The sequence below is a fragment of the Triturus cristatus genome, chromosome 10 (genome assembly GCF_964204655.1).
Source record: "Triturus cristatus chromosome 10, aTriCri1.1, whole genome shotgun sequence".
Classification (NCBI taxonomy): domain Eukaryota; kingdom Metazoa; phylum Chordata; class Amphibia; order Caudata; family Salamandridae; genus Triturus; species Triturus cristatus.
In genome coordinates, this window is record NC_140593.1 from 892,369,238 (window position 1) to 892,395,454 (window position 26,217).

Consider the following 26,217-nt stretch of genomic DNA (forward strand, 5'->3'; position numbering starts at 1 on the left):
AGATTTGCAAAACACAAACAAAGGAAAAAAAAATTCAGTGGCGCTTCTTCTCCTTCTTGGCTGTCTTCCTATGGGTTCTCGAGGTCCAGTACCGGTGTGGCCGTTTGGCGTTGTGTCCTCCCTATGCCTGGGCACTCAGAAAAAAGGGGAAGGAAGAACAAATACCGGGATTAGCTCAAGGATCTCTATTCTATAGTAATGTGCTACCACCACCGAGCGTCGTGTTGGGGAAGAACAGAAAAAACACACGGGGATATTGTGTGTGTGCTCTGTGAAAGGGGAGGAAAAACAGAACGTCACAAACCACACGTGTCCTAATTCCCCGTGCCACCCCAGCACCCCGACCAGAACGATCCCTTTAACGCTACTTGCCTTGTGCCACGACCCGGGATCTGGGCTGTGGCGTTGGGACCCGGGGCGTCCTCTCCCTTCTCTGGGTCGCCAGGCTTTTCCTCAGTATATAGTTCTCCAGGGGTCTTCGGTTCTCAGCCTCTTCCTCCACTCGCCTCCTCCTCAGACTCGTCTTGCTCTCCGTTCATCGTCGCTGCCTCCGTCTCTCCAGTTTCTTCTCCGCAACACTCTCCCCCGCCACACCCAGGGTTTGGATTCCAGCCGTTTTGTGGGTTGGTCCGTGATGACGTCCGGAGGTCCTTATAAGCCTTCCCACCGCCGCTAGACCGCTGGATGTTTCTGGTGCATTTCCAGTGTCCAGGCCCGTTTTTCTCCACTTCCGGTCTGGCGGGTCATCGGAATTCTCACACTATGTAACAAAGTTATTTCCCATGGGAACAGTAAACAGTACTTTTTCGGTATTTTGAGAGTGAGAAAACACTTGGAGGCAATTCATTTCAGCAGGTTTGCTCATGCAGAAATGAGGCATGAGACGGAGATAGAGGCCAAAGCAGAAAGATCAACAGCGGCTACTTCTTCGGTTACTTCAAAACCTTCGACGACTTCCGCTTCAGCGCCACTTCCACCGCCACCCACTGCATCTATCCCTCCAGTAGCACCTTCTACTACTTCTGCTCTATCCGCACCAACACCTGGTGCGTCTTCCCTCCACTAGTACCTGGTCCTGCGGTGTCAATGCATCTTTTGGATCAGAATCATGAAATAATAGAGCAACATGGCAGTACAGCAGCATACTATCTCCTCTGCCAGACTGTCATTAGTGCATGAGAGAGAGATATATATGAGTATCTGTCGTGAGCTTGTCATAGCTCACCAGTGTCCTTGCCAACATCCTTGGGTTTTTTCCAGATGGTTATTTAATAATAGATTACTATAGTAATATCTGGTTGTATTTAATAATCATAGCACAGTCAACCCATCATTGTTATCCTTTTTATGTGTTTTCAGGCAAAACTACCATTTCTGTTATACTACTGTCATCATTTAGAGCATGTGCAGTTCAAGATGATTATATGGTAGTAGTAGTAGTCATGAATGTTTAGTTCTTAAGGACTCTACCACGTTCTTTGCATGTCTCAGTATTTAATTTTAAGTAGTCCAGTTTGGTATCCTGCTCCCCAGGTAGTAAGAGTAGACAATGTAAGGTAATCCCTTATATGCTGTTAAACCTATAGGGGAAGTAACAACACAAGATAAATTTGAGCAAGTAACTTGACGCACATAGCAGTGTATATTTTTTTATGATAAACTTTTTTCTGTGCCTGCTTGTCGACTTAAATATTGTAATTTGGGTTGATACGTAGTAGATTCACAAATTCCACTTTCATGTTGAGGTCCATGATCTACTGATTCCTTTCATCTATTTGTGAATTCTATTTCGCTATTTAATTGAGATACTAAGTTATCTGAATTATGTACGTCCTTTTTGACTTGGTCCGTTGCACTTTGACCCTCATCAATGGCAACCGCAGCTTCAGTATCAATAATTGGTTGTCAAAGTGGGTCATCAGTCGTGGAAATAGAAGCATTATTAATAGATTGAGTATTGCATAGAATGTCTACGTTAATAATGTTTTTTCTTCTATTTCTCGATTGAGCATTTGTAAATATGTCTGAAATTCAGGCAACGCAGCGCCATTTTAATAAACATTTAATAACATAACTTGTATTTGTAAAGTGCAAGTTCACCCCTAAAGGGGCATCTTGTTGCTGAATAACAGATGTTTGTTTAATGCATCTTCATAGTATTGAAAGGGACCTATAAGTTCCACTTCAACTTTTTAAGCCATGACACGAAGAAGTGCTAAATAGTAAAAATCTTTTTTTTCTCCTGTGTCACAACTCAGTTAACGATTAATGCAAGTCGGTATACTATGATGTGTTAAACAACCATTGATACTTTCTACTCGAAATTTACCAGTGTTGATATATATGTCTTTGAAGGAGAAATAGAGCTTTATTGCTTTCCAAACAGTCCGGAATCCTCTCGGGTTGTTGGTGGTCTATAGTAGCATTGGGCTGTGTTTATTACCCACTTTGTGTTATTAAGCAATCACATAATGCTTTACTTCTTAACATTCTTATCTAGTTTTCTGTTCAATTTAATTGTACTGTGACTATAAATGTGTGTCAAATGTCTTTCTAATACTTGTTAAACGTCTTTGCTCAGGACTAGTTGATTTTCTTACCTCATTTTGTTTTTTGGAGTTGTGCTACTTTTGTAGTCCAGATTGTATTCAAGCCAATAATTTTCCTTCAAAGCCACCCTATATTATGTCTGATGTTATTTTGTCGTGTATAATTGATTTTTTCTATTTCAGTACCTACCACATAATTTCGAGAAAGTACTGCAGTACAGCATAAACCTTTTAAACAATATATAAATCAATCAAAATACGTTTACCTAACTCTGCAGATGTTGCTAAGCGGCCTCATTTCGTCCTACACTTTACAAAAAGAGTAATAATCTATATTTTATTTTGAAGCACAGAACAAAGACAAAGTGTAGTCTAAACCATATGGCTGCCTTTTTATTTTGCAAGAGATTTCATTAACCAATAATATTGGGTTTCGTCATTGCCTTGTACCACTATACACTGCATGCCAATATATCACAAAGTTCTTTTGTCCCATTTTACTTGAGAACAGCTGAACAAATTCAGATCAAATAACAAAAAGGACCCTTTCCACATCATAATCTATATTCCTGACAAATTTCCATGCAGCAATTTTGCCGCTATGCCTGTCTAAAAAATCTATGGAATTGTTATTGGGAAAAATGTGTTTTAGGACCGCTCCCTTTTTTTCTTTACACAACCTTAACCCCTTCGGTGCGTCGGACAACCAGGAGCTGTCCGACGCACCAGTGCTCATGTGTATCGGATGGCTCCTGGCGGTCCGATCACATGGCACTAGAAATCACTCTGGTGCACGCACCAGAGGGATTTCTCCCCCCTCCCACCCCTTCCCCCCCCCCCCCCCCCCCCCCCCCCAGCAGCCTCTGGACCTGGGGAGGGGCTTCCCCAACTACTGAGGCTGTCTCTTTGGTTTCTGTGCAATGACGATTAGCGCACACGTCACCCAGAAACCGAAATTGAAATGAGCCTATCGGCTCATTTCAGTTTTACTTTCTACGTGCTGAGGGGGCTTTCTCATCCCACTGAGCACGTAGAAAGTCAGGAGAGGTATCATTGGAAAGGGTAGAATCTCCCATCCCTAGTGGATCTCTTGTGGATCGCCCCGGAATTGGGATCCCAAGCAGGGATCCACTCACTAGACACCAGGGAGGGGGGAGCGGCATCTTAGGTAAGGGTCTTTGCTCTCTTCAAAATAATTTGGATAAAATTGGTCTTTCGGCCCCCCCTGGGGGGTAGATGGGGGGGCTATAGCTCTCAATCCTTCTCCCCCCGGGTGAGGCAGAAGGCCCACTAGAAGCCAGGGATTTTTTAAAAATCTGATTTAGGGTGGAGGCTGCCCAGTAGCTGCCAGGGATTTTTTTTTTATTGGATGTAGGGGTGTGGGTTGCCCGAGATCGGCATGGCAATGACCCCACAAACTTCGTGTCTTTCTGCCCACCCTGGGAGGCAGATGTGGGCAGTAGCCCTTGATCTACCCCGGGGGGGGGGGGGGGGGTAGAAAGTCCACTAGGTGCCAGGGATTATTTGTCCTATTTTAGGGGTGGGGGCTGCTCAAAATGGGCATGCCAATGCCCCTACCCCCCAAAATAAATCCACAGCCTTTTTACCTCCCATGGGAGGCAGGTAGGGGCAATAGCCCCCGATTTGCCACAGGAGGGGACAAGAAGTACTCTAGGCACCAGGGATTTTTTTTATGTATATATGGGTGGGGGTTGCCCAAAATGGGCATGCCAATGGCTCCAGCCCCCCAAAATTCCATAGTCTTTCTGCCCCCCCAGGAGGCAGATAGGGGCAATATCCCCTTAACTGACCCTGCAGAGAGATGCAGAAAGCCCACTAGGCACCAGGAATATGTTTATGGGCATGCCAGCGAGAAGCCCCATAGGCCAGGGTCATGCCCTTTTTAGGTCTCGCTGGCGTTGCAGCGCGAAGCGCTGCCGCCAACGAGTACTATTGTTGCCTAGTTGCCTCCCAAGGGAGACAGACCGGGGCACGCGCAGCGATCGGGTTCTGTGGACGCGCAGACGCACACACAGACACACGCGCGCGCACACACCCCGCCGCTGCCGACCCCGGCTGCCTAACGCGCGCGCACACACCTTGTTGCTGACTTGCTCCACGGAGACGGCTTCTTTCTCCTCTTTCCCTCCTCTCCGGCGTCGCACAGCATAAAGGGGGGAAGTCCGCATAGTCGTCGCCGCTCAGCCCATTCACTTCGCCCGTTTCTTCTCAGACTTTCATTCGGTGAGTTGTGACCGAGTCCTTTGGTACAGTGAAAGGCATGAGCATGCTATTTTGCTTGGATAGGGTCTGTCCGGTCTTTCCTGGCCATGGCGGCACCTTGTCTGAAAGGGTGAAGTATGCTCCAAAAGGCCGGTTATGATTCTGGCCTGTTTCCGGTGCTGTGAAGGCTTCTATGTTATTCTTTGGCGGCCGGGAAGGCCTCCGGATATTCTGTCATGGGGTGGCGGGGCTACATGGATTAATCCTTTACTTTATACAGAGCGACCTAGAGTCCTAATGAGAACATATCCATTGATCACTCTCCTGCGGCTCTCGTTTGTTGTGTCTATCGGTTGTTGAATTAAAGATCTCAGTTGGAAAGCTTTTGTACGACCACGACGAACCGGGTGTCACAGTGCGGAGCCGGTGCTTAGTCGGAAATGTCATGCGGACCGGACACCGGCCAGATGATCTAAGGCACACACTGTCTAAATGAATAGTTAGTACACATTTACGTTAAAAGTAATTTTCGGTTTTTGTACAGAAACTAGCTAACTGTACGCATGGACCTTTAAGTTTGCCATTTCAACACCAGATTACTGAATTTGTATTAATCTAATGCCGTGGCTTTCAGACATTTCGTGGTATGTTCTGCCCGCCTGTTAAAGACTTCTCAGTTTTTACATCTAACCAAGTGGCATGTTCATAAACTCTTGACTTCCTGTGCCCTTCTATTTTTGTCCCATGTTTTTCATGTCCTAAAATAATGGGTGAGTACTAAACGTCTTGTTAACTCGCTCTCCAGCCGGGAGGCCTACAAAAAGTTTTTTAATTTGCACCAAATCAGAATATTTTTTTAGTTTAACTACTGCTCAAGTTTAGTTAATGCAATAGTATCGCAGAAAATATTTTCACTTGACAGCACACCACGTTATCTTTCTAGAAGACATTTAATACTTTTATGATGTGCCAGCAGTGATGCTTATTTATGACTTTGCATGTGTCTTCAAGAAGAGCAGATGAAGCGATGACTGAAAATACTGAAGTGAATACTTTCCACTTTCCAAATGCAATAAAGCGTCTGGTTGCTTTGAGATGCAATCGATTTGTTTGAAAGGCTAGCCTTCATCTTAAAGGATGGTGGTATCGGAATTCTTGTTCCTAATTTATTGGATGATTACTTATGCTCCAATGTACCTAGTGCTTTTGATGTGTAGCATTACGAAGGCAGGTTCTGTGGGGATAAGCTGATGTCTTGTTCCAAAGGTGTGCATGATTTGGGAATTTTTTTGCTGTGTTCTGTTTTGCTCCTGGGCTACTTCACAAAGTTGAATACTAACCAGAATACAACTGCAAAATGTCACAGCAGTAGTAAGCTGCATTCTAAATTACCATAGAAGCAGTGTTCCAGAGTTAAAAACTAGGTTTGGAAATTTCCCTTCACCATAAGTTCATCACAGGATTCTTGGGGAGTAGCTGGTGGTGGTGTCTAATTAGAAACGTACATTGTTCTAAGTGTTATAGCTTTCATTGTGAGCTGAAACCACTAGTGTTCTTTCCTTTCTTGTTTGCTAAACATAAAAAAGTGTTTGACTGACCCTGAAACATTTATACTCCATTTGCTGCTGTTGGCGTTCACTCCATAGTGACTGGGGGTTCTGTTTGAAATTTCATCAGGTTGTTCTGCGACAAGAACTAGTGGAATGACATCGAACACAAGTCGGGAGCACGACATATATAGTGATATTTTCCTTATGGGTTAGGAAGGTAGGGGTACTACAATGCAAACCTATGTAGTTTCAGCATTTTTGCCATGTTGTAAACATTTTAGGCTTCATGTATATGTTTTCACATATGCATGCATGTGTGTATGTATATATATATATATATATATATATATATATGTATTTTCTATATGCTCCGGGATCCCGCACATGGGCGGGGATTATTCATAGATTATGACATTGATGAGTACCCCTGGATGAGAACTAGGATTACAGGTAAGTAACTAATCCTTCCTGTCTACTGACAGTCTCCTATTGCTTCACCTGAGGCCCTGTACAAGTGACACGACCTTCCCACAGCTCAAAAGTCTGTCGGTCAGCTATTCATAATCATGTAGTCCCTCCCGGTTTTATCTTTTCATTCTGGTCATTGTATGTATCCGCAAATAAGAGTCATCTCTTGTCAGGAGTACAGAAGCTCACGCACTCCTGGTTTTCCTTGTTCTCTCCGGGTGTTTTCAGCTGCGATTTGCAATGCAATAGGTCTCGCATTTGCGAGAGTTTGAGCTTTTGGCATTGTAAATGACAATGCCTTTTATTTATGTGTTTTGAAAACCTGCAAGTATTGTGTAAACATGCACTTTGTACTTATAGGCGTTTCTTACAACAAACAAGGCTGGCAGTAACTGTGCTTCTTTGTACTTGTATTCCATGCTTACCAGATGCAAGGCTGGCGGTAAAAGAGAATCAGTTACTGCCAGCCTTACTTCTCGTAAAGAATTTGTGTTTGTGCACCACATTACAGGTTTTCAAAACACATAAATAAAAGGCGCTGTCATTTACAATGCCAATAGCTCAAACTCTCGCAAATGCGAGACCTATTGCATTGCAAATGCTTGTTGTTTTTAGGCACACATTTTGGCTGTTTCACTGATATTTTTATTCTCATCTGCGCCCAAGCGGGGGCAGGAAGCCACTAGAAACCAAGGAGAGTTTGTGTGTGTTTAAACTGGAGTTTGTCTGATGGTCTATGTCTACTGACCTTTGGCTGGCATTTTGCTGGTGGTGTGTGAGATCTGACACAAAAAAATGTAGAAGGTGATGTTTTCAGCTCAATTTTAGGCTTACCGGGGATTCTGTGTAGGTAAACGCTGGAGGATCCACGCAATCCATACCTCCCTGGACTCCCCAGTGTGTCTAGTTTTAAGAAATGTGAGGGTTTGGTAGGGTTCCCTTGATGGTCTCCGAGCCCAGGGCCAAAGATCCAGGTGTACCCCCCACCCCCTTGCTAAACCAGGTTGTTTTGTCTTGGGTCATTTTGATGTCTCCACAATACGTTGTTGGACCTCGCGTGTCTTGGGTACTTGGCCCACACACACAAGTGAGGTACCATTTTGATTGGGAGACCTGGGGGAACGCTGTGTGGTAGGAATTTTGTGTCAGCCCGGTGATCCCACAACTTTCCCACACAGAAATTTGAAAAAAATAAAATTTCAGCTAAATCTAAGGTTTGCAGAGGATTCTGGGTAGGAAAATGTAGGGAGATCCACGCACGCCACACCTCCCTTGACTCCCCTGGGTGTCTAGTTTTCAGAAATGTCTGGGTTTGGTAGGTTTCCTTAGATGGCTGCTGAGCCCGGGACCAAAAACGCAGATGACCCCCTTGAAAAACCAGCTCGTTTTGCGATGGTTAGGTGGGCACCTGGGGTTTAGGTCCCAGGTTTGCAAACGTCTAGGGGAACCTAAAAAAACCCAGACATTTCTGAAAACTAGACACCCGTGGGAGTCTTGGGAGTTGTGGCTTGTGTTGATCCCCCCATCATTTTCCTTCCAAAAATTTGCTGCAAACCTCAAATTTAACTAAAAAGTCTAATTTTCCACTAATATCTGTATGAGAAAGTTGTGCTATCTCCGCACGGCACAAATTTCCTACCACTCGTTGTTCTTCTCTGTCTCCCGATAAAAATTATATCTTACTTGTTTGGGTGGGCCAAGTGCCTACGACATGGAAGGGCAAAAAACATATAGAGATTGAGGGGGGCCCAAAGCAGGTCCAAAAGGGCATTTGGTCTATACATTTTTAGGCTGACGTTACTTTGGGCACCCACATAAGTGAGGTATCATTTTTGTCGGGAGACCAAGGGGAATGCACAAATGTCCTACCACCCAGCACTCCCTCGGTCTCCCGAGTAAAATGATACCTCACTTGTGTGGGTGGACCAAGGGCCTGTGACTGGGAAGGGCCAGAAACCATAGGGATTAAGTGTATTACTCAGCGAATTCTAAGCGCTACAGTTATTTTAAATCATGTTTTTAGCCAATTCTGCATTGAACAGCCCGGTGATCCCATAATTCTCCATTATTGGGGTGTCTTTCATAGATTCACATGCTTGAATATTCCCCGTCGTCGGAGTGGGAGTCCCACGGTAAATAATATAGCAATATATACAGTCATAATATATATATATACATAAGTAATCATATAAAAACAGAGATATAAGTAAGTGATAAACATCAAGAATGTCCCTATATGAAATCTCCATAGAGATACATGGAAAGAGAAAAAAGACATTCGCAGTCTATCTCTGTCATTATGTTAGTCCAAACTACGGCCAATCAGGCGCCAGCTCCTCTCTAGAACCTTCTCCTCAGAGCTCCTCACCTCAGATTTTCTACCGCACGTCGTGTGACAGGGAGTCTCCCTGAGCTCTGCTCAGTTTTTTCTCTTCAGCATGTCTTCAAGTAAGAAGTCTTTGTTTAGACCTTGTTCCTCTTGTGGAAAACTAGGTTTATTCTCCGAAGATCCACACAGTAAGTGTATTTACTGTCTCTACCCTGACCATGAAGTGGGTAAATGTAAATTCTGTAGAACCTTTTCTACAAAAACTCTGAAGGACAGGGAAGGCCGTCTCTTGTTGTGGCTCCAGAGACTGAAGGATAAAGATGAAGTGGTTTCTGATGTAGAAAGCTTTACTTCTGGCCGTTCCCACACAGCCTCAAAGCGCAGTAGTGTACATGATTTACCTTCGCCTTTTCTTAAAAAGAAGAAAATGTCTCTGTCTATGACAGCTGCCACGTCTTCTTCCTTGGCTACTGCGTTGTCGCCCACGAGACATAGTTCTCAGGCTGCTGAGGCTTCAACTTCCCAGCTTTCTGGCAAAAAACTGGCTTCGTCGACGAGGCTTCCGACGACAAAATCCGCAGTTTCCTGCTCGTCGACGGTGACTCTGACGACGACATCAGCATCAGGATTGTCGACGACGGTTCCGTCGACGTTGTCGTCGTCGACGATGATCATCAGTACTATAAAGACTGTATCCTCTATATTGCCTATTGCATCGTCGTCGTCGAAGAAGGAAAATATCTCGTCGACGTTACCATCGTCGTCGTCGAAGCTGGTAAAATCTGCCTCGTCGACGATTACGTCGTCGATTGACCCGCCGACGAGTGCCCCGTCGACGAAGAAGACCTCGTCGTCGTTCCCGTCGACGACGACTACTCCGTCGACGTCGTTTCCGTCGACGCCGATCCCGTCGACCATGGTTCCGTCGACCATGGTTCCGTCGACCATGGTTCCGTCGACCATGGTTCCGTCGACCATGGTTCCGTCGACCATGGTTCCGTCGACCATGGTTCCGTCGACCATGGTTCCGTCGACGATTGTTCCATCAACGATTCCGTCTACGAAGATGTCTTCAGTAGCTTCTATGCCTCAGATCCCGTCGACTGCGGTCTCATCGGTAAAAATAAAGATTAAAAGGACGACTTCTGCACAGAGGTCATTAAAAAACTAAATTTCTTCCACGCCTTCAGCGTCTACGGCGTCCTTTGCCGCTGTGCCTTTGTTACCTTTGCCACCAAGTACTGGACAAGATATGTCAGGTGAGGTTATATCCTTGGATGATTCCCACCTTCTTTCACCATTGTTTGCCACTGATTCGGATCATGATTCAGAAGAAGGTTTACCTGAATCATTTGGGACGGCACACAGTCCATCGGATTTAATAATAAAATGCCAAGATGATACTAGTGAGGATGAGGAACGATTTTATCAGGAAGAAATTCCTACGAAAGGACAAACTGCGACGCTACCATTATCGCTTATAACAAATCTTCAACTCATGTTGGACGATTATAATAGGCGTTTTCCTTTATCACCACAAGAGGCTGTGGTTCCGCCTACTCCAGTGGTGCCAACAACTATATCAGAACCAGTGCCGGTTCCAATACCTTCTATTGTACTACCTTCAGTACCGCTGCGTCGTTCTTCAACTCGGACAGTACCTCCTCATGATACTGAAGAAGAAGTTCCTCAGGACAGGGAAGATGGTGAGATTATGGATGATGGTGGCGATGATGATGAGGATGATGGTATGGCGGAGTGGGATGACTACCATGCCCAAATACCATCTCCCTCTCCGGTGATACCTGGTGACTCACCACCTGTTGACATTGCAAGTTTTCACCAGTTAATGGATAGGGCAGCCCAAAGGTTCAAATTAACAACGGAACACAAGGAGGAGGATTGTTTCCTGTACGATTTTAAAAGTCAGCCTTTTCAGCAAACACATAGAATCCCTATTATCGAATTCATTTGGGAGGAAGGCAAAAAGATTATGAAGACACCAAATAGCCTTCCGGCACAGGTGCCTAGATTAGAGAAAAAGTACAAGTCACCATTAGGAGCACCAGCGTGCCTCACTGGTCAATCAAAGCCAGATTCTGTAATCACACAGGCAGCGCAACGTCGGGCTAGGAACCCTGCATCTACGATCACTGCACCACCTGATCGTGATGGACGTCGTTTGGATGCTATAGGGCGAAAGTTTTCTTCGATGGCTTCTACTATCGTGAGAGCGGCTAACGCCTTAGCCATCTTAGGTCGTTACGACCGTCCAGTATGGGCGGATATATCAGCGCTAGTTGAACAACTGCCTGAACCGTCGAAAAGTGAAGCCGTGAAGCTACTCCAAGAGGGAGAGAGCACATCTGCGGAGATAATAGACTGTGCAGTTGATATCGCCTGTACGGGTTTCCGTCAACTTGCTGGAGCAGCGGTACTGCGCAGGCAAGGTTGGTTTCGCTCAACATCCTTTCGTCAGGAAGTGCAGGCACGGATATTAGACATGGCATATGACGGAGAGGCTTTATTCGGAGAACATGTGGATGAAGCTCTCCAATCGATAAAGAAGGATACAGACACTGCTCGCTCTCTGGGCACATTGCAATTTCGAAAACAGCCCTTTCGGGGTGCACGCGGACGCGGCACCTCCTCTAATTTTCGAAGAGGAAACAATCAGTATCGACCATATAACCAGGGTTCCAACCGTTATTCCTATAACCAACAGCAATCCTCTCGACAGCAGTCTTCCAAGACTTACAGAGGAAAATCCTCTTACAGGGGTTCCACTCCTAAGAGACAATGACTTGTATCAATCCCAGAAAATTGGAGGTCGAATCTCTCTTCACTCTTCTCAATGGTCCTCCATAACAAGGGACCGTTGGGTTTTGGACATTGTACAAAGAGGTCACACTTTAGAGTTCATCGAATTCCCTCCACCCACACCACCTACCGGACCACTACCGGCTCATTTCAAGGAACTGTTACATCAAGTTCAACTTCTAATGCACAAGGGAGCCATAGAGGTAGTACCAAGATCTCAAAGAGGAAAAGGATTTTATTCCCGATTCTTCCTTATCACCAAAAAGAACGGGGAATGGAGGCCCATTCTAGATCTGAGGGCTCTCAACAAGTATCTAAAGAAACAATCCTTTCGTATGTTAACGCTTGTAGAGATCTTGCGCTTACTCTCACAGGGAGATTTTATGGCAACAATCGACCTCCAAGATGCATATTTTCATATCCCCATACTACAACAACATCGGAAATTTCTACGCTTTCGAGTGGGTCGGAAGGATTTCCAATTCAAGGTATTACCATTCGGTCTACGCTCGGCCCCTCGAGTGTTTACAAAGGTGCTAGCTCCTGTGGTAGCGTTCCTACATCTCCAGGGTGTTCAAATCTTCCCATATCTGGACGACTGTCTCCTAAAATCACAATCGGAGGTTCAACTTCTACAGCACACACGTCTTTGCCAGGAGGTGTTTTGCGCCTTGGGGCTCTCCATAAATACCACGAAGTCCCATCTACAGCCTTCTCATTGCAAGGATTTTCTGGGAGCAACTTTAGAAACAGTGTCAGCAAGGGCACTTCTCTCCCAGGACCGTCTTCAAAGGATTCTCCGACTGGTAACCCTTATCAGATCAAGAAGGTCCGTTTCTGTAAGACTGTTAAAGTCATTTCTGGGGATGGCATCATTGTGCATTGCCTTGATCCCTCATTGCAGATTACGGACACGCCCCGTCCAAGAAGAACTGGACGTTTAATGGCGTCAGATTACGGGTTCTTTCAACGATGTTGTAAACGTCACAGATCGCATGAAGTCGGCGCTCAAGTGGTGGACACAACCATTAAATCTAACAAAATGCATTTCTTTTCTGTCAATAATACCAGACATGACAATAACAATAGACGCCTCTCTGGAAGGATGGGGTGCTCATTTGGAGGACTTATCAATAAAAGGGAAATGGACAATATGTCAAAGAGCCTGGCACATCAACAGGCTAGAGCTCATGGCTATATTTCTGGCTCTCAAATCCTTTCTTCCTTTAATCCAAGGAGAAACAGTACTAATACAGACAGACAACACAACCTGCATGCACTACATCAACAAGCAGGGCGGAACAAAATCTCCGAAACTGTCTCGACTAGCTCAGTCAATCTGGGATTGGTCTCTCGACCATCGCATCACGATTGCAGCAGTTCATCTACCGGGGGTATCCAATATCCTGGCGGATTCCCTGAGCAGGTCCTCCTCATCGACCCACGAATGGGAGTTACATCAACCAACTCTAGAGATGATATTTCGAAGATGGGGTCGCCCTCAGCTGGATCTCTTTGCCACACCAGAGAACTGGAAATGCCGAGACTATGCAAGTTGGCATCCCCACCAAGGCTCACGGGGCAATGCCCTTTTGATGGACTCGTACAATCTGTTTGCCTACGCTTTTCCTCCAATCCCTCTCGTACCTCGTGTCCTGTGGAAGATGCGGAGGCAACCTTGCCATCTACTTCTAATAGCCCCCCGTTGGCCTCGGCAGGCATGGTTCTCAGAATTACTCCTGCTGTCCCAATGCGAACCAATCCTTCTACATCCTCGTGCAGATCTACTCACAATGAGCAAAGGGAAAATTTGTCATCCGAATCCCTCCTCACTGAGCTTATCAGCTTGGAACCTGAGCACTGTGAATTTGCCCATCTAGACATTCCACAGGACTGTAGAGACATCTTGGCTCAGGCGAGGGCTCCTTCTACGGTAAAAACGTACAAGTTAAAGTGGAGAAGATTCTGCCACTGGTGTGCATCTAATGGGGTTCACCCGTTTCACTCTACACCAGAACAATTGTTACCGTTCTTCTTGCATTTAGCTAACTCCGGTCTATCTCATGCAACCTTGAGAGTTTTTCTGGCGGCAATTTCCCGTTTCCGTCAGGATGGTTCGACTTCACTTTGTTCAAGGATTATCCATCAATTCTTCAAAGGGTTGTTTCGCAAATCTCCTCCTGTTAGACGCCCTCCTCCGATGTGGCATCTTAACATCGTTTTGGCACAACTACCGTTCGAACCTATTCACAAAGTTGAATTGAAGTATCTAACATGGAAGGTGGCTCTTCTTCTAGCGCTAACGTCTTCACGGCGCGTCCGTGACATTCATGCATTTACAATAAATCCTCCTTTCCTACAGTTCAAACCAGATTCTGTAGTATTGCGCACTAATCCAACATTCTTGCCTAAGGTGCCTTCAGACTTTCATATTAACGAGCCAGTGATCTTAAAGACTTTCTTTGGTAATCCTCAAACTCCTGCGGAGCAAAGATTACATTCCTTGGATGTGAAACGATGTTTAAAGTTCTACATCACCAGAACAGCTTCTTTTCGAAAGTCTGATCAACTCTTCATAGCTTATGGACGCTATCACAAGGGACGTCCAGTTACAAAACCGGCTATTGCACGTTGGGTCTCAGCAGCCATCGTCTTCTGCCATCAAAAGGCAAACAAGCCTTTGCAGTCACCAGTGAGAGCTCACTCCACTAGAGCAATGTCATCCTCGACTGCCTTATTTGCTGGAGTGCCTTTGCATCAGATCTGCAGAGCAGCTACGTGGTCGACCAGACATACGTTTACTAGACACTACTGCTTGGCAACTTTAAACGAAGAGGATGCTGCAGTTGGACAGGCAGTGCTTCGCAATCTTTTTAAATAAGGTGAGCCTCTTCCTTCCCTCCTCCATATTGTTTCCATGTACCGTTGAAATAATGGTTCATTTACACTTATATAGATATTCAGTAATATCATATATATAAGGATATTGATTGGCATTACAATTTTTAGTGCTGTTATGACTATGGAAACAATGATAATGGTTACTGCTGGCTATTCTATATTCAAGCATGTGAATCTATGAAAGACACCCCATTACTGGAGAAGAACAATTGTTACTTACCTGTAAACCGGTGGTTCTCCAGTTTTGGTGTCATTCATAGATTCACATGCGACCCTCCCTCCTCCCTTCAGAGGCTCTCTTCTCCTCATACACTCTAAAGTCACTTTGGTGCTACGAAAATCTGAGGTGAGGAGCTCTGAGGAGAAGGTTCTAGAGAGGAGCTGGCGCCTGATTGGCCGTAGTTTGGACTAACATAATGACAGAGATAGACTGCGAATGTCTTTTTTCTCTTTCCATGTATCTCTATGGAGATTTCATATAGGGACATTCTTGATGTTTATCACTTACTTATATCTCTGTTTTTATATGATTACTTATGTATATGTATATATATATATATATATATTATGACTGTATATATTGCTATATTATTTACCGTGGGACTCCCACTCCGACGACGGGGAATATTCAAGCATGTGAATCTATGAAAGACACCAATACTGGAGAACCACCTGTTTACAGGTAAGTAAAAATTGTTCCTTTCCCTCACTGAAATTTGAGAAAAATGTGATTTTTTTTTTCCAGATAATTTGAGGTATGCACTGGATTCTGGGTAGGAAAAAGTTGGGAGATCCGTGCAAGCCATACCTCCAAGACTTGATGTTGCCACAATACGTTTTGGGCCCTTGCCTGTTGCGGGTACTTTGCCCACCCACACAAGTGAGGTACCATTTTTATCGAGAGACTCTGGAGAATGCGAGTGGGTGAAAGTTTGTGGATCCACGCAGATTCCAGAAATTTCCATCACAGAAATGTGAGGATTTGTTTTTTTCTTTTTTACAAAGTTTGAGGCTTGCGAAAGGATTCTGGGTAACAGAATCTGATAAGACAAAAATTCGACCAAACTATGCAAGAAATCCCCCTCACGGTTAATAAAACACATTCACCGCCGGATGTGTAATACTTTTTATTTTACTCTCTGGAAAGGAGACGAACCTCACTTGAGAGTCACAGCGTGCTCCTGACTGAGCCCAATGCTGTGTTACACCCACCAGTGCCCGCCGAGTGCCACACACCTCTGTGTTGTATTCCACCAGCTAGTGCGTATGCTATGACACTCTCTAGCTCATGTGCACTGTAACACCACCCCGTGAATATGTCATGCCGCACTTGCCTTCGCACAGGTTATATTGCCCCATCTAACAGGCCTTCCTCGATGCCTGTTATAACGCACAACGCTATGCCATACATATTACAATCTGGGATCCATATCTTTGTCACAGTGCATATGCAACGTTACACTCCCCAGCACATTTTTTTTTATATTACAACTTTAGAGACTAGTTAGGTTACACAACACTGCTCTGTGTATATTACACTCCAAGGCACATATCGCATAGCACGCGCTAGTGCCATCTTGCGCTCTCCAATGAATCTGTCATTGCGCACAATGTATTGCATATTATATTTCACGCCCCGGTTCATCTTGTATCACACTTTTTGGTGCATAGTTTATACCATATACTATATCTAGTTTTCATTTTCAATCGTGCTCTCAGGACAATGTTCTATATAACACTGCGTCCACCTACCCTTTTCACGGGCATTACATTTTGCGATGGGGGGTGGAGGGTCAGGGGGTGTTTCTGGCAAGTGAGCCCGGAGTCACAGTCACAAATGTCCTCTTCTTCCTGAATAAAAGTGAGATTATGCTGCATACTTGTTCATATTTTAAGTAGTTCGCAAAGACACACATTTTAAAAACAAGAACGTTCTTAATACCCACCTTCTCTGAGCAGTTAGCTTGCTGCCCCATCCACCTCCTCCCTATCCTCTGTTGTCTGAATCCATGGACTAGCCTCCTCCCTCCTGCCATGCATGGTCTGATGTGCTGCCACTGCCCTCCATTTAGCATGATGTACCAGTCCACTCCTCCTGCCCTCCATTGCCCACCATGTTCCATGGACCTGCCACTCCTATCTACTCGGAGTGTTCTGTTGAGCTGCCACTCCTCTTCCACCTGCCTAGCATTATCAGATGACTGTAACCTGTCCCTGCCACCTCCACCCTACCTGTCCACATGCCATGCCCCTATCCCCTTCCTCCTGTCCTCATTGGTCCATTTTACTGCCACACCCTTCTGCCCTCCCTGGTCTGTTGTGCTGCAACTGCTCCTCCTGCCTGCCCCGCGCGGTCTGTTGTGAGGCCCCTTCCCCTGAACTCTCTTGTCTGTGCCCAGGTCCTGACCCTCCTTTCTATCCTCCATGGTCCTTTGTGCATGCCCCTGCACCCTCCTTCTTGCCCATCATAGCCATTGTGCTGCCACTAACCCTCCCGCTTGCCATGCATGGTCTTCTGTGCTGCCATGGCCCCTCCCACCTTCCCTGTGTGGTCAGCTAGCTGCCCCTGACCCCCTCCCACCTTCCCTCCATGGTCTGTGTGCATGCCATCATAGTCTCATTGTTGCTCTCCATGGTGTGTCTTGTTTCTAGTGCCCATCCTGCCTGACCTCCATGGTCATCTTGCTGCCCCTGCCCCCTTTCCCCCAGCCCTCTGTTTCCATGTGCAGACCCCTATTCCCTCCCTCCTGGCTTGTCTGTTCCATTGTAATGCCCCTGCTCCGTCCCTCCTGCCCTTTATGGTCTGTTATGCTGCAGCTTCCTCTCCTGTCTGTCCATTATGGTCAGCTAGCTACGATTGCCTCTTTCCCCTCTGTTCTCTGTTGTCCATGTGCATGGTCCTGTCCCCTCCCTATTGCTTTCTATGGATTGTGGTGCTGCACTCCCGTCCCGCATGCCCTGTGTGGTGTATTGTGCTGCTGCAAACCCTGATGCCTGCCCTGTAGGGTCAGTTTGGTGCACCTCTCCATGTCCCTCCTGTCCTCTGTTATCCGAGTCCATGTCCCTACCCCAATTCCTCCTACCTACCATGATCCAATGTACCATACTTGTGAACGTTTTGAACTTGGTAAGAGGGAGATTTTGAAAAAAACTGGGGTATCGATTTTCCCTTTTGAGTTACATTGAAAAAGAGGAGATTGTAGACAGGAGACAGATCAAATAAAGCCCATTTCAGCTTAAAAACATTGGACGTTTCCTGGCCGAAACGGATCTGTTGGCATGTATGGTTGTACTACCACTGCCTCTTCCTTCTGCCCACAATGGTCTATTATATTGCCACAGCCTCTCTTGCCAGTCCTGTATTGTTGGTTTGTTGCCCCTGCCCCCCTTTCCACTGCCATCCATAGTCTGTTGTGCTGCCACTGCCCATCCTGCCTGCCCAGTGTGGTCAAATTTTTGCCTCTGCACTCTCCTACCTGCCTTCAATGTTCAGAGTCCATGCCCCTGGCCTCTGCCTCTCAACAGTATCCCAATGAACAACCAGATTGCTAACATTCTATATTTATTACAAAAGTGTGGAACGCCTGACGTCATCTTGATGTAATCAAAACTGTAATATCTAGAGCATTTCCTTTAGAAATTACATATATGAGAGGGTCTTATTTGCATCAAAATTATGGTTAGTGCTCTAAAAAACTAAAATGAGGACATATTTTCTGAGTTTTCAAATAGCGACAAAGAGCTTTTAAATTATTTGTAATCTTTGTTTTTTTATCCAGTTGACCACTTGATTAAATGTTGCACCTAGGGGAGAGGATGTGGTGTTACTTCCAGAGCTGCAGACTTTGCAACTGGGGAACCAGGTTGAAGTTTCTGCTTCAGCTCAACATTCTGTGATTCTGGTCAAATCACTAAATCTCCCCATGTCTACAACCAAAATGAATTTGATCTTGTGTGATGTAACCAATGCTCATGTAAAGCACTCCAATACCTGACAAGTCTGCACTATATAAAACTGCAAATACACAAAAAAAAAGTTTAGACAAAGATATCCCAGCACTCCAAAATCACAGTTGTTGTTCGTATTGGTTATTAGCCACAAAAGCAGAGAACAAAATATTATCAGTAAGAAACTGGCTACAGAACAGATTAGGTCCTCACAGTAATATATGACAAAGAATAATTTAATTGAGAATTTTACATGAAAAGGAAAGTCGCAATCGTAAGCACAAATCAGAGTTCCCTAATAAATTTGGTTCTAGTCATCAGTTCGTAGAGTAGAGACTCATAGTCTCCAAATCTTGATCCAAATGGATGACAGCCGACACGTGTTTCGTCACGTATAGTGACTTCCTCAGGGCTTTTCTTGTCAGTCTTGAAACGGTTTGAATATCAGTCATGCATTTAAGCATGTGCCAATGATGTTTCGATTATTTAATTTTCAAAACCGCGCTCACGAATTCAAGAAGATTCCGTAATTGTTACCCGTGTAATTGTGGGAAAGTGATGTTTAAACCATGAGAAATGGTCCTGATATGTGTACAGCTTACGTTGAGGAATAACAAGTCTCCAACAATTGTTCTAATGTTTAGGAAAGGTTGACCATATTTCAAATTGTTGTAACCCAGGGTACTCGGCTATACTGTCTGTGGTAATTGGTCGTTGTGACGATCTTCGTATGGTCTTCTAAATAGTGGTCCTTAGTATGATTACTGGCTCCGCCATGATAAGTGAAGTCGGAGGACTGGCTATAGTAAGCCCGCGTGATATAGTTGGTTGTAACCGAAAATGTGACTCCCGTGTTTTCTTCACAACTATACTTCTGTCAGTGGGCTACATGTGGGCTACATCTGGGTGATATTTGTGCTGCATTTGGGCTCTTTTGTCTCTGGTGGCCATCTTGGGAGATTTATTTGTTATGAAGTTTCCTATCCTAATTTCCTCATTTACTGCAGTCTCCTCAATAGGAAATGCTTTCAGGTTTTTTACTTTGATTCCATCAAGAAGGTATTCAGATATGTCACACATTTGCTATAAATTCTGAATGTTAACACTCTAGTTGCTCATTAGATCACTGTAGTAAAGCTACTGCTCACCACGGAAGTCTGCTGCTGGTATTGAAAGTGCATGTTTCAGTCTGCATGTCAGAATTTTTTAATGAAATAGAAGAGGATTTGAGAAGTCACTCAAAATGTGCCCTAATTTTTCTTTCTGCAGCACTAATCATACTTTCTATGGCAAAATGAACCCCCTCATTTTGTTCCTTTTTAAATTAAATGTTTTAAGAGTTACCACTTTATTCCAATCAAGATGGCTTCAGGTGTGCAATACGTTTATCATAAGTAGGACTGTTAGTGCTCTAGTTCTTTAGAACACTCTGGGAAGCTAAAGTAGAACACAAAGGAATCAACTGACAGTCTCTGCCCTTGTTGGATGTACATGTTTTACTGAGAATGTCAGACTTCATTCTCACTTGACTGAGAAAGATAATGTGAATTTACAGAAAATATGCTCTCAGTTTAGCTCATAGATCACCTTCCAAACCTCTGTGGGGAAAAGCATGAGAAAATAGTTTTCTCTCAAACATGATTCATGATATCCCAGCAGAAGGCTTCTTCACATGGTAAAATCACCTTAGAACACACCACAATTTCTAAAACGAGTATGGTACAATCAACAAATGATTTATAATGTAACTAAAGTCTTAAAACCTTTTATTAACTGCAATGCCTTTTAATGAGGTGCTATCATGTATATTGGTCCCAAGATGGCTGCCTACACTTCGTGGATGAAGTACTGACAGCCAATCAGATCTCACGATGAGATGTGTGGTTAGGCTCCGCCCAGATATATCTATCTTTTTAACTCTAATTTTCTCAGGAACTACTTAACGGATTTACACCATTTAAGCAAAAGGCATGAGTCTGAACTGAGGACTACCTCTTTGCCAAATTTGGTGTAATTCCGTTCAACAGTTCGGGCTGTAGCTGCGTCAACAGCTCCTATGGGAAAATGCATGGGGAAAACGCCTTTTGGGACCCCCCTTTTTTCTCGGCCCCCGCTTTACGAATCACAGTGAAATTTTCAGGATAGGAGCGGACCCGAGCTGGCCAAAAGTTTGGAGAATTTCGCGAAGATTCGTCAATCGGCGCTAACGTTATTCCAAATAGAATGTTGCGGATTTCCTATGGAAAATAGGTCCTAACTATAACTACGTACTGGCGACTGCCAGTAGGTAATATATATGTATGTGTGTGTGTGTGTGTGTGTGTGTGTGTGTGTGTGTGTGTGTGTGTGTATATATATATATATATATATATATATATATATATATATATATATATATATTTTTATTTTTTTTTGCCATTGTGGATGTATGCATAGCGGAGATCTATACAGCCATTCTGAGATACCCATACAGATCTCCTTTCCTTCCATTAATTGCGCCCTGGATGGGCAATCCAAATGTATTAATACAGTACATGTATTCACAAACAGGCTTGCCTAACCCTAGCTGTTGCAGTTCCTCATGGTCAATAACTACAGCCCAAGTCGAAATACATTAGTGCATGGAATAAAACAAATACATTTCAGCAAAGGGTCCAGATTTAACCAAAAAGATATATCGCCTCTATTCCAGATGTACCCCCATTTCTTTGTCATTATGAGACCCAACTGAGCTTTTGTTTGAAGGTCTATAATGTGCCTGGATTCAAGTGTACGCAGCCTCCTAACCCTATCTCCCCCTCTTTTGTCCTTCGGGACCTGGTCGATACAAAAGAACTTGAGGAGATCTTGATTGCTCTGGTGGGTGGTTTCAAAATGGCGCACCACTAGATAGTTAACATCATTCTTGGCGATGGCATGCATGTGTTCCAGAATACGTTTCTTAGTGGGATGAATGGTACTCCCTATATAACGTTTGGGGCAGGGGCACTGCTGAATGGATCTACACCAAAAGAGCTCTTTCTGGACCAAGAGCTACCTATCTGCCAAATTTGGTGTAATTCCGTCCAATAATTCGACTGTAGTCGTGTTCAAAATCCCTATAAGAAATTGCATGGTAATGCCCATTTTGTGTACACCCTCCCCCCCCCCCCCCCTCCCGTTTCTTGGTCCCCTACTTGACAGATCGCTTCGCAACTTTCCATGCATTATTAAACAAACAGTGCCATTTTTTTGGTAACATTTCGTGAAGATTCGTCAATTTGTGGCAAAGTTATAAGCAAATCAAAAAACGCTTTTCCTATGAAAACTAAAACAAGGTCCTAACTATAACTACCTACTGGTGACTTCCAGTTGGAGATATAGATAGATGGATATTTCAGGATCCCACGCGCAGGCAATACAAATTCAGTGCAAATGAATGTTGGCTCGGGCTTTTCTTTTATGGCTGCTAACGTTTCCTCCCAAAAGAGTCTAATCGAGGAGCGTTACCAGCAGACCTGCTGGGAATTGTCCCTCAGCCCAAAGTCCAGTCAGCAGAGCAGGCTCCGGCCAGGGAAGAGTTACAAACAAGGATAACATTATAATGGACCTCTGCCCTGTTTGCTGGAGGACTCTTTTTTTAAAGGAGTTCTCATTGTTTTTAAGGAATGTCTCTGCCCAGAGTGTTCCTTCATCTTCCCATGTATGCCTGACTAAGTAATGGGGAAATCTCCGTCAGAAGGTGGCAAATGTTAGTGATAGTGTTTAATGAAGCAGTTTTTACCCGTAAATATTTTGATTACTTAACTTTGACTTGATGACCCACCATATAGTAGAGACAATAAAGTTATCAGGCTATGTATTGGTGGCATACCTTTCTCCGCTATTGGGGGACGGGGGGGAGAATAGAATTTGCAAGTAAAGAATTCTGAACTTTGCTTAGCTCAAGTTTTCCATTGACTGCAAAAGTAAGAATCATCTTGAACCAGTAGTCCTAGAGTACACCATTCAATTCAGTGATGTTCAGACTCATCACCAGGGGAAAAACATTCCACATCAGGGGAAGAATGTTTGTTGGAAGTTGTCTTCTCTCAGGCTTGGGGTTAAATCTGTATTCCTGGAACATATTTATGTTGTTAACTTTGGGAGATGAGAAGCTGTACTGCTCTGCTGGAAAACTACCCTTTCCACTAAAATACTTGCACAAGGCTTTGCTGACTGAAGATCACTGTAAAGGACACCTAAACCCAGCAACTCAGCGAACGTTGAAGAAAGGTTAAGGTCAAACAACACTTATGGTGCAACACCTGGGTCATGGAGCTACAGAGGCCTTTTTCTGCTTCTGAACAGATGCCCCTGCACCACCCCAGCCTGCCTTTTTTTTTGTTAAAATGTCTATATTTACTTCTGCCTGGCCCCAGGTGTATTATCCATGCACACATGCTTTCACAACCAGATAGGGTCTTTTTCCGTTCTATTTAGCTAATCATCGTCATCCTGGAACAGTTTGAATTGTTTTAACACCTACACATATATTTTATTCTAAAGTCAATGTTTGACCGTAACCCTGAAGTCCAGTTTCCAGTGGAATGTTTTGAATCATTGGGGATCTTTGGCTGCTCTCAATCCCATGGGTACATCCTATGGCCGCAACTGATCATTTTCGATATGTAGGCCGCTAATGTTTGGTATCCCTGTTGAATCCCATAGTTAGTGCAACCTTAAGTCAAGTTGGGTCCATAACTTTTCCTATTTCAGAACTTTGTCTGCCTTGTTACCAATTACCCTGTCCTGTATAATATATTGAACTGGACTCTGAGACATTTACCATCTTAAAATATTACCCATGGTGTTTATTTCGGTAAGACCCTTGCGGTTGTGGCTGGTGGTGTTTTGGTGAATGGTTCTTACTATTTTGTTTCTGCTCCATCCTTGGCAGCTGGGGTTTCAGGCTACATTGTGCTCCTTTTACCTGCTGCCTCTGCAAATGGAGAGTTTGTTCTTAAGTAAAATAGTAAACTCGATGACTTCCGAAGTCTTCGGAGTTCATGTGAGAGCAGCCCTAAGGATAAGATCAGCCATCTCAACATCAGCATAGAATATCTAGCATGTAAAGGCTGTACATATATTTGAGGGTCCTCTGTACACCCAGAAAATGCTAACACTTTATGCTTTTCGCTGTGTACATAAACTCTTCTTTTTATTTAACTTGATGCAAGTTACCGGTAAATAAAAGTGCAATTCCTTTTCGATAGTAGTTGTTGGACATCGAGTTGCGAGCTTATTAGCGGCCATGCTGTATGTCCTCTCATGTCCTAGAGTAAGACCCGACTGCTCTACTTTGCGCACACTGAAGAGAAGTGCAGAAAGGGGGTAAATTAACTCTTCAGTTGAAGCACAGTGGTATCTGTGGTCCTGTGTACCATTAGTAAATTTTGTTTCCCACACAGGATATTCTCCAGAAAACATGGACTACCCCAGCACCCTACGAAGAAGTCTCATAGATGCAGGGAGCCTTAAAAATGAGCTATCCGTCTCTGTGATGAGCAGTGGGGTAATAGTGACACTTTGTGCCTTTAGCCTACTGCCAGTGAAAAAATATTGCAATTGCAGTGGCACTGGTAGTGAAAGTAACTATTTATATACCCATATGTGGTAGTGACCTACCTAATGCTTTGCATGTGGTTTTCAATTTATATATTTAACTTGACAGGGCCAAGCTCAGGAGTGTCTCTTGGAGAAGTCAATGCTGGACAATCGGAAGAACTTCCTGGTGGCCAGGATCAGCGCCCAGGTGAGTGCATTCCTTCTTAAAACAATGTGTCATTAGGGGTATCTTAATTTTATATCCACTATCTCTCTGAATATTTTCAATTAATAAAACTCACCTTCAAAGTATAAATAACTTTATTAAAAACCTTCTTTAACTTTATTGCAACCTCTGTATTGAACAGGCATTGACAAAGCCAAAAGGGCTCTCCTTTGGGACCTTTTGGCTTTGCCAGTACCTTTAAACCATGCTGTTCAGCATTCCCTTATGCTGTACAGCATGGCTAAAAATAAAGAGAAAAAAAAGCTTATTGTGTCATTTTGTAGGCACAATGTATGCACCTGCTTATAAAATGTTGCATCCACGTTTTTTTCCTTTTATCTGCACAATTCAATTTACATCAGCAAATGGATGAAATGGGGATGAACGTGGGGGCAGGAAACACCACAGGAGGCCTGTGGGACCTAAAGGAACACTGGTGGCTGGAAGCAACACTGAGGGTGTGAGTGAGGGAGAAGCAAAATAGGGTGGGGGTGAGGGGAGGCAACATAGAAGGCATAGGGGGGAGTCAGTGAGTGAGAGGGAGAGCACTGTGGAGGGTGTGGGTGGAATGCAGAAGGGCGCTCAGAGAGGGTAGCAGCACATTGGAATGGGGCCGCACATTGCAGGGGGTTGGGGTGAGGAGCGCAAGAGTCGAAGAGACACACACAGTTGGAAAAACTTGTACTATTATGGAATACATGAGCAAAAAGAAAAATGTAGCACCATCAAAAGCGAGCAATTTAAGGACACAGTAATATGTCCATGCTCCAGGGGAGGGACAAACATAACAGAGGTAGGAAAGCGTACACACGCTAACAAAAAATTAAGCAAGCAAACGAGTGACAATAAAACCAATCTTGTAAACTAACAATACATCTTGCAACATATACAGCACATGTGCTGTCTAGTAGGCAAGAACTAAAAAAAAAAATAGAATATAAATTGGAAGATAAATATAGGCAGCTAACTAAACAAGCAATTGAATGGTGAGTTGAAGGGATCCAGGATTCTTGAGAGTCTCGAAACCATGTTATTAACCTCTATTGATCTGCATGTATGTCAACACTAGAGTGAGAATCAAGACCGTAGAGATGAGTGAATAGCTGCACCCAACACCTTGTTGCTACTGTGCAATACCTTCATAGCAAAAAACATTTTGAAGTATCAGTGGCTGATTTATCCCAGTAAAGATTAGCTACTACTCTAGATGAGTCCGCTGGACTTTTGCTTCAAATGTGCCCATAGTTTTCAAAGAGCTATATAGTTTTAGTCTTTGGTTTTGTAAAAACACTCTCTTAAAATTGAAAATTTAAAAGAATGGTTTTCCAGAGGCAAAAAGAAGAAAAGGTATGATTGATCTAATGTTTGAAGAAGAGAATGATGAGATCTAGTGGAGCTATTCTAGACTCTACAGAGAGGTAAAGAACACAATGATGGTCGGGTCCTGGATTTTGCATTCCCTTCTAAGTAATGTAATGGCCTCTAAGGGGTTAACATCAAAGATGGGTATTAGAAGTTTGAGTAATATGTGACTCTTAGTGTGACCTCTTGTTTGAGGATAATCTCTGTGATACCTAAGAAGAGTGTTAAGAGAGGGATTGTATTTATAAGGTGCCCTGTCCTCATTGAACGTGACTT

The 26,217-nt window shown here is 44.1% G+C and overlaps 1 protein-coding gene across 1 annotated transcript in view; it reads left to right on the top strand.

The window, feature by feature from the left end:
* PTPN23 (protein tyrosine phosphatase non-receptor type 23) overlaps window positions 1-26,217 on the top strand; it is a 558,626-nt gene that overhangs the window by 122,994 nt on the left and 409,415 nt on the right. The window contains exon 7 of the mRNA XM_085628617.1: window positions 24,481-24,561. Coding sequence (XP_085484743.1) covers window positions 24,481-24,561 — 81 coding nt within the window. The remainder of the gene's footprint in view (window positions 1-24,480; window positions 24,562-26,217) is intronic.